The sequence below is a fragment of the Lepidochelys kempii genome, chromosome 15 (assembly GCF_965140265.1).
Source record: "Lepidochelys kempii isolate rLepKem1 chromosome 15, rLepKem1.hap2, whole genome shotgun sequence".
NCBI lineage: Eukaryota > Metazoa > Chordata > Testudines > Cheloniidae > Lepidochelys > Lepidochelys kempii.
Window position 1 is genome coordinate 22528566 of NC_133270.1, and position 20039 is coordinate 22548604.

Sequence of the window (20039 nt, forward strand, 5' to 3'; positions counted from 1 at the left end):
ATAGGTCATAACACTTCAAGACGACTTTGTTCTTTCCAGATCATCAAATGCTTTGAGAATAGCTCAAGAAACACTGATATTAAACTGTTTGAAGGGGCTCTCTTTTGGTAAGAGGGTTTGTTTTTTCTTTCAATTTTTGATCAAATATTTTCTTCAACACATCAAATAATTACTCTGGGTTTTTAATATATTTTTGGCAGTCACTCTACTGTCATTGCAAATATGTACATCGTCCGGTGAGGATGAATAACGACTTCTGTGCGATTCTGTTTCTTCTACAGGCAACAGCCTTCTTCCCCCAAGCCCACTGGATCCCTTAAAGAGCTATACAGATCCTGGGGATCCATTGGAGGCACAAGAACATCTGCATAAAGGCCTCTTGCTGCTGTCCTCAGTTCATTATTTCAAAGAGTGACAAAGCTTCCAAGCCCACCTGGTCTCTCTTTCTCTCTGCCTCCTTGGTTTGAAGATGGCAAACTGTGTCCATGATTATTCATTAAAGAATTAACTCATTTCATACTCACTCTAACGAAGGTAATCACAATAAGTTAATCGGGGGCAGCGTTTAGGTGGCTGTAATAAAGACTCCTACATGAATCCCACCGCCGTGCATCATTGTGAGCTCTTGAGTGTAGGAAGCTGCCAGTACCCAGGGGTTCTGCTGCTTTAATAAGGCACCAATGATCTGAATCAATCTGTTGCACTATACATCCCTGTGGCTGCAATATGCTTGCTAGATGCATATCATAGGCCTAATGGGGTCAATGCCATATTATTACATAACATTTATACTGCAGTAGTGCTTAAAGGTAAGGGCTGCTGGAGCTTGATGCTAGACAATCATATAGTAGATGACCCTGTTCCAAGAAGTTTACAATTTATGCACTAACGATAAATTCACTCCTGTACAAGAACCATGCACTACTTAAGCCCTATTTTGAGGGCTTACATGGGACTTAAAAATGGTGTACAGGCCTTGCGTTTGCTCGCTGTACAAGGGTAAAGGAGCTAACATACCAACCCAGGAATTCACATACCAACGAAAGGGTTCACACACCAACACAATTATGTGAGGCTGTTACTAAGATGTTACTATTGTATCTCTTGCTACCTTGCAATAAAAAAGATCCACGGCAGCGCATCTCAGAGCCTGGGTCAATTGACTGCCGAGCAGGGCTCAATGTACGGGGCTAACAATAGCACGTCGATGTTTGGGGTTAGGCTGGGGGAGAGGGTTTCAGACCCTGGGCTGTGAGTTCAGTCGGTTGACCCAGGCTCTGAGACTTGGTGCCATAGGCCGTTTTTTTGCAGTGTAGACGTACCTGAAGGGGAGAGATTTTCGAAGGCACAAATGGGAGTCAGATGCTCAGTTTCCATTGAAAGCCAACAGTGTCTTCACTGAGGTACCTGGCTCCCTTTTGTGCCTTTACAAACCACCTTATTATCCATCTGAAGCCTGGAAACAACTAACTCACAGTGCCAGGTTTATTGGTCAGTTCGCGGCTCTGCTTCCCCTTCCCCATTTCTGTATAGAAAGGCAGGAAGAACTGGGAAGCAAGCACATGAGGGGAACTTACTTTGACAACATCCTCATCAGAGGATTTGCACTCCACTGATTCAGAGATGTCCGTCACGGCGCTGTTCTCCTCAATGGAAACCACTTTGATGGGCACTGCAACCGTCTTCCCCGTGAGAATCGCGGTGTTCAGAATTTCTGTGTCCTGCACACAAAGCCAAGCACAGCACTGTTAAAAAGTTTCTGGGATGAAACCACAGGGAGGGTTAGAGAGATTCCTAAGAACCCAGAGCCCGCTCTTCAGCTGGTGTGAAGTCAATGGAGAGAAGTTAGTTATCACCAGCTGATGATCTGACATCATTCTCTCCAACTAGAAGCAACCTATTCAAATGTAGTAAATCCAAACTTATATTCTCTGCATTAGACAAACTCTTGTATGCACATTGACAGCCCATTGACCTTAACTGTATGCTCTAATATATAAAACAAAATCTTTGCAGCTTAATTCACCCCAGAAAGGCTCTGCTTTCAGGCATCTTCCGCTTTCTACCCATATTACAGGCAAGCTAATTAAGGGTCCAAATGCTTACTGCTAGACATGAGACCCACTATTTACTTGACAAAACTGGACTTCAAGACTATTTATTGAGATGGACCAGAAACACAGTTCAGGATGGTGGTATTTGAGTGCAGGCCCTTTGAAGAGATGGGGTCTACTATCTGGACCTGAACTTTTCGGGAGGATTATGTTTCTTTTGATATGGCCGAAGACACTAAGCTGTAAAACAATGTAAGGAATCCAGCAGGCATTAGTGAACCACAGGGAAAATCAGAAGGAAACCTGAAAGCCTGAAATCAGATCTGAAGGGGAAAAACCTTTTAATCCACCTTCAACACAGCTAACAGCAGTTTCATTTTTCAAGTGATTTCATCCCAAGTCTGACTTCTAGGTAGAATTTCAAGTCTTTATGCAGCCTTTTAACTTCCAGCCCTACAAAGTGAGTCAAAGTCAGCAAAAGCACCAGGGCCATTCTTGCAGCATGCAGGTCAACAGGATTTTTGCCATTGCTATCAAAAGCAGCAAGATTGGGCCCTGATGCTCTAGTCAATGTTTTATTTTCAGCTCAGGTTTAACTGGTTTAAAATCCATACTGTTTTTTAAGACAGTTTTACGATATTTTACTCTGAGGTTCACCTCTTCCTCTTTTTCTTTCTTTTTTTCTTTTTTTCTTTTTTTTTAAAAAGAGGACAATGCATTTGTTTATAATATAAAAGAAGAAGGAATGTTGACACTTCTGGACAAGTAAGAAACCTACACAGATCCTAAGGCATTTATGTACACACGTTTATCCCACATTGTAAAGCAAGTCCAAAATTTCCCAAAATAGGGCTGGAAGTTAAGTATCTCAGTCCCTACTTAGGCACCTAGATTTCTGAAGCCTGATTTCACAGGGAGAGAGCACCCACCATATCCCACTGATTCTGAGGGGTATTCAGCACTTTTGAAAATCAGGCCACTTTTGTTAAACACGCGGCCTTAAGACCCTAACTTTTGAAAATCTTGCCCCATAGCATGTTCCATATATTAGCACTTTTGGACAGCCAGACATTTAAGCACACACACAAACAAAAGAAAGGAAGCCCTCAGAAAATTCTCTAATAGTTTAATAAGCAATAATAATTTTAAAAAATCACCTTCCTCCTGTGGGATTCCAACTCCATGTACATAGAATAACCCAACCAGCTACTTCAAAACCCAAAGGCACTACATCTTTTGCTGTCTCTTTTGATATTGCTAGCATCGTATGTCCTTGGAAATGAGTCTTTTGCCTCAGTCTCTTAACGCCTTTACTTATTTTTTGTGCCTGAGAATGTTAAACTGTGCGAACGAAGGACGCGAGGGTGAACGAGGAGCGAGAGAGCTTGTGGAAGTGACAGAGCATCTTTTCAGGCTATCGCCGGTCTGCTTTGAAATGATTTTATTCTGATCAAGTTTGTCTTTAACTACTACAGTGAATTACTGATGGAGAAATCTAATGTAAAGGGACAGGCTCAGAATAAGAGACCTCTCATAAACAGAAGCAGTTTCAAGCATTCAACACACCGTGTGGCTTGGGATTTATCAATGTTTTCATCCAATGGTAGCCTACCAAATGCCAAGCCATTGGAACAAACCAACAAAACAAGAAGAGGTGTGAACATATGATGAGATGAAGCACGTGTAACATAAGCCTAGAACTGCCTATAACTGGGTGTAACTCACAATGATTTGAATGGGAATCATTAGAGCTTACTCCAGGGCCGAATTCAGTCCTGTTCAAGCATGCAATAGTGGGTAATCAGTAGAATAAGATAAAATGAACAACAAGAAATAGGAAGTTGGAGGTGAGGGTGTCAATGGCGTTCAGTGGATAAGACCACAAGCTATTGATCTGCCCTTGATGACAAATCTAAGATCCCTGAGCACAAGGACTCTAACCCTATATCACAAGGAGGAGAAAGCCAGCTGCTCATCTAAATTGGTACCACAACAGGATAATGGTGAAAATGCTGAAAGTGTGATAGAACAGCATCAGCTTTACTAAGATCAGGGGCTTGCTTCACATTGCAGCTAAACTCTGATCCTGGACCAAAACAATGGATTTGCCATAACAGATGATGCCATTACATCCCTCAAATCTGGTCTCCTGCCTTCACCAGACCCAAGCCCATGGCTTAAATTCAGCTGGAGCAATCTGGAGCAGAGCTTTAGTAAATAGGTTTAAACCCGCAGGGCTGAAGCCCCGAGCCCCTGGAAATACTCTTTGAGCATTTAAGCCCTGCCCAAGCCTCTTCTGGTTCACCCACCCCCAAATCAGATGCTTCCACTTTACTGGGCAAAAGAAAATGAGTTGTGACTTTAGAAGGCAAAAGCCTAGACAGCCAATACAAATGACAATCCTATTTTCTCTGTTATATAGCACAGAGTTGACGTGCCAGGTGTTTAACAATCCATCATATCGGTTTCTCTCTTTCCAGTGGATCATTATAGAGGGATATGATGCATAAGTGGGACCATCGTAGAGATACTATCTCAAAGGTTAGAAAACCTGCTGAAATTCCCTCCTCACTCTCCTGCCGTCCGCTAATGGTTTCATTAAGGGAAACTGAATCCATTTGAACGGCTTTAGTTTGATTAATTACTTCAGGGGCTGCATCTGCAAGAAAAAATATCAAAAATCAAGGACGCAGTTTGTCATGATAAAGGCTCATTGAAGTTTTAAGATTTTTTTTTTCCATGGGCCAGCATTAGCTTCAGGAACACTCAGTGCATGATGTGCACAAAGGAAATAGAAATGTATGAGACAGATTCACTAATAGCTAATACCATTAGTATGATTAGAGATCCTTGACATTAGCAGGGAATCAGTAGCTATGGTACCATGGCATCTGGTCCATCAAAACAAGGATGGAAACCTTTCACACTTCATCTCCAATTAAATCAGTCACGACTCATCACTGCCGTACAGTACAGGAACTGTTTAAGTATCATATGTGACTAAATTACCACATACTGCTTAAGCAAATTAAAAGCTGCAGTCACTCCCATCCTTCGGCCTCCAAGCGTAATGTGCTATGCAGGAGTTGTTGCAAAAGACGGGGCATGATTCTCACTTCTTTTGCCCATGTGCTTGGAGCTGGAGTGGAGGAGAAGGTGCAAAGGTAGCTTGCAGACACCTTTGTACGCCCTGTATTCTGAGGCCGTTAAGGGCTTGCCGCAGTATCAGTCAGAGCACTAACTTAAGTTCTGCTTCCCACAGTTCACGACGGACCAGGGGAAGCGGAGAATAGTGGTAGCACTGCGTATTCTGGCCATGCCTCCTCCCCACCTTTGTCCCACCTCCTAGTCTTCCTCACAACACACCTTCTATGCTGGGGGCCAGGAGTAGGGCTGGTGCAGAACCATTAGCCAACCATATGCCAGGAGAGAAGACCCCTGCACAGGGAGTATTCCCAGGGGGATGTTTCCATCCCCTTTATGGCCCCTTTATTCAAGGAAAGGCTTGTTTGTGTAACAGAATTGGGCCCACAATCCACACTTCGGTGCACAGGCATTCAGGCAGCAAACTGTAAAAAAAAAAAAGACAAGGAAGATGTGGATACAAAGGTCCCTCAAAAAGCTGAACAAAACCTGAGAGAGAGAGAGAAACAAACATGGCTGAAATAAAAAGATTGGCCACTCAACAGAGAAAAGTGTTTTATAATGGTCTAATTTAGCAGTGTGTTTAAAGAGCTCTCAGGGTCTGATTCAAAATCCATCAAAGCCTGGAAATTGAGTTTCCAAACTCCACCAGATTGCGTCTTATTATTGCAGCAGCCTGAGTTATTCATCACTACAAGTTAATGGTGGAGCGGAAGTTGGACCTTTGAGATCACGTTGGGTGACATTAGAAACAACTGTCACTACGTTTGATATCTGCCATAATAATGCTACCTACTTACACTTTGAAGAGGGATAGAGAACTTTTTAAAAAAGCAATATGCTTTTACTTTGCATGCTATGCTGTGGATACACACAGGTTATTAAGAAACCTTATGAAAGACTGAGAACCAATATAAGATGTAGGTAATTTGAACAATTACAATATCTTGGACATTTTCTCTTTCTTTAATTTTTAAAATCCCACAAGAACTAGTCTACTTTCCGTACAAACAGCCATTAAAGTTTTTGGTTTTAAATCAAATCTATTTTGAGCTGTGAAAGGACCAAAAACATGCAAGAACTGTGTTTGGATTTTCTTCCTGTTTATTAAAAAAAAAATGGACAAACTAATGCCAAGTAAACTGGGTAAAAAATAAGGTAAGGAAAGAAATAGGATGAATTCTGAGCAGGCACCAATATTCAACCTGGAATGAGGTTGTTATAAATGTATTATGATCCCCTAAAAAAACAAACCACCACAGGTTGTGATTTCCAAAGTGAAGTAGGGGAAGTAGCTGTTCTGTTCCCACTGAAATTAACTGGAGTTGTTGTGTCAAGTTCTTCTAGCTGGCTTTGCAGATCTGAAGCTGGCTTTGTAACTCTGATAGCACCATGGGGCATGATTCCAACAATGCAACCACAAAGCCAGTCATTTGGTATGAAGCAGAAAACCAACAGGCTTCTGATTCGGAGACATCTTCCTGCCACACATGAACACCATGGGACTTTTCCAGTATATGAAGGGGAACATAATTATCGTGTATACATATTTCAACAACAGGCAGAAATATTAAGGAACGTTTTCATGCTTGTTTCTCTACTGGCTTGATAAGATTAATGCAGTGTTGTAGCGGTGTCAGTCCCAGGCTGTTAGAAAGACAAGGCGGGTACCAACTTCTCTTTCACCAACAGAGGTTGGTCCAGTAAAACATATTACCTCACCCACTCTGTCTCTCTGGTAAGATTAATGTCCTTACTGGGAGAAGCACATAAAACCAGCTGATTTACTTTGGCACAGGAGAAATTATTTTAAAAATTAATTGTTATGTTTCAGCTGCAACCTAGTATTTTATTACCCACAAAAGATCTGCCCATTCCCAGCCTGAAAAATGTATCATACAACTTTCTAGGTCAAACTCCAGGTGTTTTTTGCTCTCTGGACACCCAACACCTTTAAAAAAGGACCAAACCATCTGACTCTGCCCCAAGAGGCAGAAAAGGCATAGAATGATATCTCCTTCTATAGAATCCTGAAGTCACATCCATGACTTCAGAATACAGCCTGAGGTCATAGTGATGCAAGGAAATAGGGAAAAAAGGCCCATTTACTGATCGTTACAGACAAGTATGTTATGGAATCTTTAGGACTTGTGCAACATCCATTGTAATGGCCCCCCACAGAGACAGACGAAGCAGATAGGACACCTAGACAGCTGTCTTCCCTCTTTTAGCCAAGCACTTAATTAGTTGTGACTCAAGTGCAACCAATCACGTTAGGGCAGAGAGAAGACTCAGATTCGTTTGTCTCCTTTGTTTCGCTGAAGGATGATACAATTAAGAAGCCCAAAGGCTGGAAATGGTACATTATACCACACAAGAACAACTGGAAGGAAGGTTTACTCACCCTCCCGCCTTCTTTGCATAGACAAAACTCCCTTGGAAGTCAATGAGCCTTTGTGTGTGTGCAAATAATGAAGAGGCAGGAATTCAGATGCTAGGCACATGCACCCTGACCTGGTGCCTAAATACCTCTGAGGATCTGGGCCCCGATTCAGATCTCATTTGCACAGGGATAAATCAGCAGTTACTTCGTTGGTGTCACAATGGTATTAAAACAGTGTGAGATCCGAATCAAGTCCCATCATTTACACTGGAGTATGTGGGAAGCGGAGTGAACGAGGGCTGGAATAAAGAATTGGATGTAAATATTACAGATAGTATGGCAAGTCCAAATTCTCTGCTTTTAATAATGTGTGAGGTTTTTAGACTCCAAGCCAATGCTACTGACAGAATACAGACTAGCAGAGACCTTTGGGCAGATCCTGATATAAGTTACACCAGTGTAACTCTCAACTAACTGCATTTGAGGTAACTTAGATCAGAATTTTTCCTCCCACCTCGGGCCCTAGTGTTGAGTCTCACAGGAAATTCAGGGGAGCTGGTATTCAGGAAAAAGATATGCTTTCTTAGAAAGGGGAAAAACAAAACAAAACATGAAGCTGATGTGTTATAGCCAGAGGAGAGAGATCTGCCTGTGCTCATATTTGAGCATATTCCTCAAGGGTAGGCACCAATATAGTAAACTCTCCAGGAATCTGACACCTTTGTTCCAATCCTAGAAATTCCACTGATGCCTGTGGGATCTCTGTGCAAAGACCAGAGTAGAGAATAGGGCCCTTTGTTGCTTGAATTTAGCTGAAGAGCAATCCCTGTGTTCACCCAACCTCTCAGTTGTAAGAAGGCAGGCATTCAGGCTTGACTAATTTAGGAACTAATTCAACATTAAATCGCGGCAGAATGAGGAAGCAAAGTGACAGCTGTTTAATTAAACTCTAAATCCGATTAGATGGTGTTATCAAGAGAAATCCACTGGAGCCTAAGGTCATGAGAATGGTCCTGTTTACAGTCTGAAAATTCTATAAGTGGAACTACATAGCATGATGTTAATCATAGCTTAGCAATTAAGGTTTCTCCCTGCACACAGACAGTCTTGAATTTGAAAACGGTGTGTTGCATGCCTGGGGAGGGTACACAGACACACTGGTGGTGTTTTCATTTAGAAGGAAAGCTCCTTGCAAGACTTTGTGGGAGAAGGGCCTTCACGTATAACGACCTTAGGGCTAGGAAAGTATTTGAACTATGGTAAAGGGAAGAAAGAAGCAAGCATCTATGCATTGCTGAGAAGCACTTGAATGGGTGGAGATGCAGGAAATGTAGAGAAAATCTAGGGGCAGTGCTGTGCTTCCATTATTCCTTACATATGATGCCCTGATTAGCAACACCACTCTCACAATATACAGTAGTTACAAGGAAGGAAGGTGGAGATAGGAGAGACACAAAAAAGGCCCGCTGCACACGTGCTAGTTTCAAATACCATAAATATTTTTCTGATGAGTACTAAATTATACATCATAAATTTCCATGGCACTGTAGTTAAAATGATGCACAGGATCTCATTGCACTGCAGACAATTGTTACGCTGACTTGTGAGCCTGCTTGACACGATGCTTGCAGATTCGCGTTATTAATGCTACTGCGATTACAACTGATTAACAAACTGATGCTGTTAGGCGGCAGATTCTGTTTATCTACATAATCCCGTGATTAAACATAAATTATACATCTAGCTTTCAGCCAACTGGGTTCTTTGACACTCCACAGTCACAGACCTTGTGTATATGAGGGGGTGGGGAACTGATATTCAGTATTTGAATTCTTAGCACACACTTAAAAATGATTGAGGAAAGGTTTCTAAGGAAAGGAGTTTGTATCATCTCTGATGAGTACACTGATGCAAGTTCAACCCAGGGGTAAGTGCATGCGATGCTTGTTGGTTGAATCTGGGCCCATTGTTTTCTCTCACTTGATTACGGTGTTACATATTGAACAGATAACAGGCCCCCTCTACTCTGCCTGTCAGTTTATAACCATTTGGGCTTTTCCTTCCTATCTCACAGTATGACTGTAAAAGGGATGGGGAATTCAAGAAAGGTAGCCCCCTTGTTGAATACCGTCCAACACCAAATGTGGATCTAGAATAGAACCCAGCTCACCCTCCCATAGCTATACTAGATCTGGAGTGCCAAGAGGAGAAAAGAGTAATTAAAATCTTATTCTAGGCAGTACGGTCAGAGAGGAGACTCAGAGTGAACCTAGAAAACTGATCTATTTGTAAAACATGCCATATTTACAATAACTTTTCTGACCGGAACAACAGTATGGAAAAGATACGTCTGCAGTGTGCCTTTTCAGCAAAGGATATCAATGTTTCTTATGGACATTAATCCATGTAGACACACAACCACCCAGTCAAGTATGTTCTAAATCTTTGCTAAGTGGCCAGCACTGTACAAGACACAAAAATAAAGGTCAGTACCTGCCCTGAAGAGTTTACAGTCCTTAAGACAAACACAGATAAGACAACACCCATAGGAAGACCTAGAGGAGAGCATTAACATTGTTCAGTCCCCATCTCAGATTATGTTGGCTTGGACAGCTTGATCACTGTGGGTTAGTGTTTGTGGGTTTCAGTGAGTCTTTAGGAAGGATGAGAATGGAAGAAGGGTGTGAAACAAAGATAGTGGATTTTTATAAGATACCTGCAGTAAATAACATGAGTGGTGTTGCCAATTCTTGCAATTTTATCAAGACTGTTATGATTTTTCTTAAAACTCCAACCCCTGGAGTCATATGATTATGCGAGCATCTTTTTTGTTTTGTTTTTTTTTGGTAAGGAAAGTTAAGTGTCTAGCCCTCAGGAGGAAGGCTTGACAATACAAACCCAAAAGCTCAAAAAACGGAAGGCAAATAAAAATATCCATTGGCATTTTATACACACACACACACCAGTCTCAGGATTTTGGGTGGACTTGACTCATGGTTTTTGAACACTTGGGGCTGGCAATACTGTGGAAGGACAGATACCAAGCTAGAGTGTGGGCAGGGCTATGCAAATGAGACAATGTAATGTTAGCACAGGAGTTGCTGTGTTAGGGCCTCGACCAAGACAGAGCGTACGTATTTACATAACTTTACGCATGTGAGTAGAACCCTCAAGTGCTTTGCTGGACCTGGTACTTAAGCTTCTGAGCATGCCCAGTGTGAACTAGCGGTTTCCAGAGTCTTCAGCTAACTGGGATACTCATGCAATTAATGAAAGCGCTGGGCCTTTTCTTTGCAAATCTAACTCTCAGGCACCTATGACACATTGCAGACAAAGAGGTTCTGATTATAGACACTTTTTAGATGAGTGAACTGGGATACAGACTTGCACAAGGCCACAGTGCAAGTCAGTGAGTGGCTTTGCTGAAAAGAGAATCCAGGAGTCCTGACATTTAATCCCCTGCTCTAACCACAGGACCACACCCCCTGCTAAAGCCAACATCCAGTTAGAGTCTCCTCCCCCACCCCGCCCTAATCAACCCACTGATTTCTGCAAAGCTCTGAGTGCATCATCAAACTTTTACGTCTTTTAATTCTCTTTTCAATTGGGAAACTTATGTACTGAATTCAAACCTTTAGTTTTTGCAGCCAGTGTAACTTACAACCAAGAGCTGAGAGCCTTTTGGGAAAGAAAACTCAGTGTTCTGAATCTATAGTTCTCCCAGAATCAATTACCATTTCTCAGTTTACAGTCTTCTAGAAGAGGCAAATCTTAATTAGTGACTCCTCATTAATGACAGATCATTTGCTTTTCCTCCCTTGTTGTGTATTTTTAAAAACACCCAATCAGTAGGATTCTGCAGCCCTGACAAACTGAACTGTAGAGACAGGAGAAGGGAAAAGTGTGCTACACCATGAGATACAGACGCCTGCAGCTATCTTTAAATCCTTGATGTCTAGCTCATGGCTTCTTTGAAGTGAAGCTACTCTATTAACATCTGAATTTGCAGAAAGGGAACACAACAAATGATTCCTTTGATGTACAATATCAAGACTGTATTGCTAAAATTCAATTATATGATGCATCAAAATTCGAAGTCTTCCTGTCTAACAATGGAATAGAAATAACCAAATAAAACCCTTCATGTACATCTTTAATTGGTTTTGACTTAGTTACAGTTTGCTACATAATTATAATTGCAAAGGTCTCCGCATGTGGCAAAGAATATGTTACAGGTAATATCATTCCTAAGGGCTAGATCCTGCAATAAGTTTTGTGCCGAGGCCCGTTGACTTCAATGAGGCTCTGTGCAGGTATAGCAGTGTGCTCCAGGAGACCTCATTGCAGGATCAGGACTTCAATTATTTTTTCATGTGACTTTAATTTAAAAAATCAGACTTATTGGTATGCACTATGCCACAACTACACCTGTACTTCCCCGATGTGGTCCAGCAAGGGCAGCTCCTCTCAGGCTTTTGGCGCCTCTCTTGGGCAGAGACCCACGTCTCTCTCCCTCCTGACGGGGGGTTTTCCAGGCTGCACTGCTTCCTGCCTACACTGTGATATTCCCAGTAAGCCAGGCTGCCTGACCAGGTCAGCATCTGAGGTTTGCTTTCTTTTCTGAGGCAGTGCAACTGCTCTCAGTTGCAAGTCACATCACAGCTCTTTCTAACCAATGCATTTATTCTTCAGGGGAAAGTATTACAGAGAAAACATCTAAGAAAAGATGCTAAACACACGCTGATCAGTTTACCAGAGATCACCCTTCCAACTCCAGCAGGGGCTCTGGTAGGCATCAGTCCTTCAAACCCCACCAAGGGGTTTTTCTGTGGTTACAAGTTCGTAACAGCTTTAGCGTAGAACGAGCAGCCCCATGAATGGGTTAGTCCTTCCTTTATGTAGCTTGGGCCTTTGATCTTCAGATTCTGGGACCAGGTAATCAGGTGCCGTCCTCAGGGTGTAGCCCCAGAAGGCTGGACGTTTGCATAACCAGAGGTGGAAATTGGATTCACCTTCCCCTCTAGAGATTCCCCCAGCAAACCACTTGACACCGTTTGTCCAAAAGTCCGTTCTTGGCTGGCTCATTGGTCAATACAGTTCACAGTACTTCCCAGGGCTCACAATAATACATAACCTTTGCATTTCATACAATGGACTCCAAAGAGACAAACTTCATTCAATAAGGTTTTTCACGGCTATTACAGGAAATGGCCAAATCTATTACATACTGACCCCATGCATAAATTCTGTCAGTAACATACTTGCCGTTGGAGGACTATGCAGTAAACTGATTGTATTACAACAAAGAACAAAATGCTGCAAAACAGAAACTAGGAAACATATTGCCTCAAACTGTAGTTGATCAAATACTTTCTCCCTAAGGTTTATGGATATGGCAATTACCCTGGCAGACAAGACAGCCTGTAGCAATGGAACGATTACTCGCAGATTTATTACAGGAAGGATATCCGACTCTCGCCCCATTTGTTTCCAATGCGTTTGGAACGTTGTGTGAAGCAACTAACCCTTACTAGTCATTACACCTGAGTGAATAATTCACAAGGAAAAATTCATCCAATGGCTTTGTCAGTTTTTATACTCATGGATATTCCAAGATCAGGCTATGATTTACTTTAATTTAGCTGTTCTGGGAGTATTTATTTCTACTTTACTAAACTTATTTTGCTCAATAAATTTATTATAAGCAATTCACTGCATCAGTTCAAAGCTCAGCATTCGGAATAGGAGCTGGATTATTTAGTCATTCACACACAGATGAATCAAGAGATATTGTTTCCTTTCCCTTGTTGGACGAGTGTCCTAGTACTTCCCGTGTGACACTAACTTTCCATGAACATTTGTGCCAGTAAAACTCCACTGCTTGAATACCAATTGTATTAGTATTTATTATTTGTATAACAACAGGGTGACAGTTCAGGGCAACTGCACCTGTATTCCCTCTCCCAGGGCAAGTGCACATCTTTTAGGCTTCTGGCTCACAGATGTCATCCCTCTTGGGCAGAGACCCATGTCTCATTCCCTCCTGACTGGAGTTTTTCCAGGTTGCACAGTTCTTTGCCTACACTGTATTATTCCCAACAAGCCACACTGCCTAACTAGGCCAACGTCTGCTCTTTGCTTATTTTTTGAAGACTATGAACAACGTAATTGCCAACACTTATAAATTACTACACAGCTCTTTCTGAACAAGCAAAAGCATTAAAAAATAAAAATAATAAAAGAACATACACACATGCTAGAAGTCTTACCAGAGGTCACCTCAAGTCCAGCTTCGGGCTCTGGCAGGTGTCAGGCCTTCCAATCCTTTACTTAGGACTGAGGCCCCCTGAATCCAGAATCCAGCCCATTTGCTGGATTGGAAAGAAGGCCCCAAGTCAATTTAAACTCAGGATTTTTGGATAAATAGCCTTTCTTTGTCTTTTGGTCTCCGGATAATCCAGTTTGAACCAGTGTATGCAAGCCTCTCTCATTGGAGGTGTTACAACCTGAGTAAATTTCCCTAATTGCCCTCCACTGTTCTTAGTTCCTGGAGGTCTGAGGTCACTCTCCGCCAATGAATTACATACGATCCCTGGCCCACAATGATACATGAACTGAATACAGCAAGATCTTCCAAAAATATGGCAGGAAATTGCCATATCTATAACAAGCAGCATCTACGGGTATATCTCCACAGCTTCTGGAAGCAAGTCTTGCAGTCCAGGTTGACAGACTTATTCTAGTGGGGCTCAGGCCAGTGTGCTAAGAATACTAGCGTAGATGTTTCTTTGACACTCGGGCTCGAACAGGAGCTCAGACTCTGAAGTCTGGGGAGAGGGGGTGGGCTTCAGAGCCCGAGCTCCAGCCTGAGCCCAGCGAGCTTCATTCTGTTGACCCTCGCTCCCAGCAGTCGTGTAGACATACGTTACAGGCCCCATCTGAGTTCTGGATTTCATTGTACCCTAAAGAACTTACAGTCTAAACAGACAAGCTGGGAATAGCATCCAGGTCACCTGATTCTCAGTCCATGCCGTGCCTTGATGCTAAAAGAAAGGGCATGCTAAAAGGGGGTTGAGCAGCATCGAAGCCACACTCCTGAGCAAGAAAGCCATTACCCCACCAGCCCTTAAGCAGTCCTTGCTGATGAGGAACACAAAGCAGCCAGCCATTCCCCTTTGGAATTCTGTACACCCCATCCACAGTTCTCTTCAGCTGAGCGGGCCCAAAGAGCACGGCAGGGAATCATGCTTGCGTCTACTAGATGGCACTGCAGACAGACACAAATCGGCACTATTTATCTAGTACCTTCTCTTATCCTCCAGAACGTTGGCAGCTCAGACAAAAGTGATGGTTGGAGCTGAACCAGTCCTAAATTTGTTCCGGGAAAACAAACTCCCCTCCCCTCCAATTTTCCTAGCCATCTGTAGCTACAAACCACAATCATTGTGCTAAGCCAGCCAGTCTGTTGTGACCTTAATAGCACAAAAAGTAGCAATGCTCTTTACAGCTGTTTAATTTTAACTTACAAGTACAACGTCTCCTAAACTCCTCCCTCACACCTGCGTCTGAGTAACTGTTTGACTCTTTTCTTTGAAGCAGACACAAAAATCCGCACTCATGCATGTGACATTGTATTACACTTGTGTTAAGTGTTTTTTTTTTTTATGAATCACGTCCATAGGAAATAACTTAGGACCTCCTTTTCTATCCTAAATTAAACTGACAAGATGATCTCATTAGATAATCTAACCCCTTAGGTGACGGGAACTGCAAATTAATAAGGACATGAAATGGAACCCACAGCACATTTTCATGCATGATTGCTTCTTCCTTTGCTGTCTTGAAAGCTGGAAGTGTGCACACTTTGTCTTTTAGTTACGTGCCTATCATAATAAATGTGTAGCAGCAGTAACTGAGCCTCAGATTGGGGCCTCTCTGGTTGGTAGGAGCTGTGACGCTAAATACAATTAGGTATAGTTCACTGAAAAGACAAGTATTATTCTAAAGCTGTCTATTTTCCATTGACTAAAATGGATATATGCCAGGATATATGTGATCACTGGATATTTTCTTCTTCCTGTTGCATGGAAGAAGACTCTGCAAATGAAAACAGTGTCAAGGTAAACAATTCTGGAACTATTTAAAATAGATAAAATACTGAATATTCTACCTTAAAAGACACCTTGCTTTGACTTCTTATGGATTATTGTTCTTCACACCTTAGCTTGGTTCACAACTGAGAATGACATGAGCATGCCCCTAACCCCTCCTGGAGCTTTGTCCACATTACAAAACCACTGTATCGTTTACTAGGTGGCAACCTCTGCTGAGGGAGGGTATACGCCGGGTCAGGATTCAGGTGCAAGTGGCAGAGCTAGGTGGAAGTTTGAACAGGGTCTGCCAACAGTATATTTTGGCTCACGACATTTGGCTACTGTTTCATGATTGCTAGGATGTGCCAAACTAAACAACAAAAATGAGACCCTGCCTTGGAGCAGTATGTTGACTAAGTTTAACAGAGCTGTTCAGAAAATTACATAGATTGGGAATGCTGGTGGAATGATCAAGTGCAAACAAGCATATCCTGCAGTCTAACCAACTTTATGGAAAGTATATACAGTGAATAAAATGATACTCACCACACCTATCTCGGAATGCATGATCCGTGTAAGAGAAAAGAGACGTGGCGAAATTGCTGTATATCTCTGCCCTATAAGCACATCTCTCATTTAGATTGAAAGGAATCAAGGCATCAGAAAGGCTGCACAAACCATGCAGGATGATTTACTGAAGATTTGATTTGCCATAACAGATGCAAAACCTGCAGCCATATCTCAACTGCTACAATGATCAATACCCCCCACAACACACCTTTCAAGACATGCCTCTAACACCATCTGGTGTACCTCATCCAGTGCATCAAAGGCCCCAACAATAACTATGTGAGTGTAACTAGACAACTACACTTTTGAATGAACTCACACAGAAAAATGATGGAAGACAAAAACACTGTCACATGTGGGGGGAACAGTTTTCACAAAATGATCACTCCATAGCTGACCTCTCAAGCCTCATCCTCAAAGGCAACTTGCAAAACATTTCAAATGACGAGCCTGGGAGCTTAAATTCATAACTCTGCTAAACCCCAAATCTCATGGACTCAACAGAGAAACTGATTTTATATCTCATTACAACAGTCTGTAATCCACTAACTGTTCTTTGACCTATGACTGCAGAGGTGTTAATTGCCCCCCACATTTTGAATAGTTTCTTAAAACGTGTGTTAACTCCTTATATTCAACAATCTGTTCTACCTTGTAGTTAGCCGAGACACTCTGATTACCTTTCCCAGACATGAGGAAGAGCTCTGTATAGCTCAAAAGCTCATTTTTCTCACTAAGAGAAGTTGGTCCAATAATAGGTACTACCTCACACACCTTGTCTCCTTCTGATCCAGATTAGAGAGATAATAAGTGTTGAAAATGTACATAAGGTAAGTGGGTGCCATTCTAAGGTCAATGGGAGTTGCATCCAAGTAACTGAGAAAGGGATTTGGCCAACATTGTCAATTTCCAAATGCAGCAACACAGGGAGAATATTAAAATAAGCATAATAAAAAAACTATGGTGATTCAGAGACCATAGTCTAATATTTAAGGCTTGATTGAATGAGCTCCTTAGAAGGCAAGAAAAGATGGATATGCTTGAAAATATCAGTATCACAGAAGATAGAGATGGAAAAGACTCTTAGTTCACACAATCCATCTCCCCTTCAAATATGGGACTGTTGATGAAACTGCAATGCCAAGCACAATGATGTCCTGTCCATGACTGGGACTCCTACGAGCTATGATAATACAAATAAATAATAATAATATGATGAAAAAGCAGATGCAATAGAGGGAAGAGAGAAACATCAAAAGACACAAGTTAGTTAATGAATTGGGATTTATTTAGTGACCTATTTAATCTTTGTTATTTAAGATTTATCCACAGACACTTCCTGACCAAGGTTCAAGGGAACTCTTCCAAAATCTGTGCCCTAGTGCATGATGGACTGTAAACAGCCAGATTATCAATAATGGAAATTACAATCATCATTGGAAGAAATCATGATATATGATAGAAATCTTCAAAGGCACTTCCTGCATAATGGGGACATGGCTTTTATTTTTATTTATTTATTTATTTTTAGAAGACCTTTTCAGTGCAATGAGATTTTGGTCAAAGGGGGAGCCAACACATGACACTTCCCTGGACATGTGTCACATTCAGTGGTTTCAGAGTAGCAGCCGTGTTAGTCTGTATCCGCAAAAAGAAAAGGAGTACTTGTGGCACCTTAGAGACTAACCAATTTATTAGAGCATAAGCTTTCGTGAGCTACAGCTCACTTCATCAGATGCATGCAGTGGAAAATACAGTGGGGAGATTTTATATACACAGAGAACATGAAACAATGGGTGTTACCATACAGACTGTAACAAGAGTGATCAGGAAAGGTGAGCTATTACCAGCGGGGGGGGGGGGGGGGGAGAGAGTGGGGAAGCACTCATGTGGAAAGCACTCTCTCTAATGGGGAATGGTCCTGGCTGTTCTCTCGCTGAAGACAAGCAATGTTACTCTCTTGGCCAATTAAGAAAGGGCTAGCTCAGTGGTTTTCACTGTTGCTTATATTGACAGCAAGAGTTGTATGAAAAAGATATGACTACACGTCTTAATCAACTGAAAAACCCAGACGCTGGGTCATAGACTGATACAATGCACAATAAATTAAGGAAGGAAGAAATAACCATCAACCATTATAGTTAATTACTCAAATTAGAGAAAGAAGCATGCCTGAGATGGAGATCCCTTGCTATTAAGAAATGACTGAAGATGTAGCAAGGGTAATCAGAATCTACAACTGCTGCATTCATGGACAGAATGACTGTCTAGAAGGTTTGGTGTGACCCTTGTAGTGCTGAAAGATGTATTTGATCCATCTCATCTTGCTGCCATGGGAGATTTCCTGTGTAAATTCTGAAAGTGACTTTGGATTTGACACTCAGCATGAGAAATCCCACAGTCTTCCAAGTTTCTAATTCATTGGGTCTTTGGCAATGATCAGAAGCAGATGCACTGCAAGAGAGAAAGACACAGAAGGTAGCCAGAGGTGTTGAACACTGGTGTATTTTAGGGGTATGCAAACAACGGGTATTTGAGAGCCTACTCCTGATCCTGTTCTTATTGAAGTCGATACAAGTTTTATCATCCATATCAATGGGAACCAGCAGCAAAGCATTGCCTTTTTCCTTGCTTAGAAATAAGTACACTCAAAAGCTGCATTTATTTAGATGCAAATTTATAAAGCAGCTGTCTGTTTCCCCTCTCTACCTCATAGGGAGGCTATTACATCAACGCCTAGTTGCCAAATGGATCAAGAAATTAAAGCGGTTAGGTAGGAACTGTATTCTTAATGGAGAAAAGGCCCAGGCTGTGGGTTTAAATAAGAATTTTAAGTTATTACATGAGAGAGTCTGACTCCAGTCTCACAGTTAATATGTTGGCTATAGTAAGGAAACCAGAACAACCCAATCCTGTTGGGTCCAGACTTTCCCTATTCTGAGGCCTGCTGTTATTTCACACCCTTTTTGTTACTGTCCAGTGGATGTGGATAATCAACTCCTTTAGGCCCCTTTGAAAACCCCAAACTATGTGTATATTATACACATATAGAGCAGAGATCGTATTTTTGTTCTGTGTTTGAACCTTTTGTCCATGACAAGGGCTCCTAGGCTATGGTAAAACACATATTACATATCATTTACTCATCTGCTATATAACGTATTTGTAATATATACACTCACATCCATAATTAACTGTTTTCAAAGAAATGCTCTTATAAAAGACCTCACTTGCTAGGAAAAGCAGAGCAGAGAAAGAAACATTAATGAAAATGTTAGCCCAGTGGTGGGGGTTATTTCCAGCATTCCTAGAGAAAGAGAAATATGTCTTACTGATACCTAAACACTGTGCCAATATAACCGCCTCAGAGCCTGCAGTGATTTCTATCCCTTTTAAACATACAGATAGCTTTACGTCTACTCAGATATCTGAGGAATAATTATCTGAAAAAGCCCACCTCTCATGTTTATCTCCATTGCTAAATAGCCCTATTAAGGCTATCACAGATGGGAAGACAAATATCAGTAAATACTGAATAGGAGAGATAGCAAAAGCCACCTGGTGATCCTCTTGTTCATGTATGTATAACTAGCCCTTGATGGGGTTGTAGAATATCTTCTTGATAACATAATTTCATAGATTGCAATTGTCTTTCCGTTGCAGAGACTAACATGTACAGTCTTACAATTAAGGACAACATCTCAGCTTGTGATCTTTTTGTTTGATGGGCCAGCCATTGTGTCTCACAGCTCGGAATGCCAGGTGAAGTCATCTGGAAGGGGACCTCCACTTAAA

General features: G+C 41.7%; 1 protein-coding gene across 4 annotated transcripts in view; it reads right to left on the reverse strand.

The window, feature by feature from the left end:
• The window catches only part of LOC140898671 (transmembrane protein 132C-like), a 295334-nt gene that overhangs the window by 39146 nt on the left and 236149 nt on the right, over positions 1-20039 (reverse strand). For all 4 annotated transcript variants that reach the window (XM_073312835.1, XM_073312833.1, XM_073312834.1 and 1 more), the window contains one exon: positions 1578-1721. In XM_073312835.1, coding sequence (XP_073168936.1) covers positions 1578-1721 — 144 coding nt within the window. The remainder of the gene's footprint in view (positions 1-1577; positions 1722-20039) is intronic.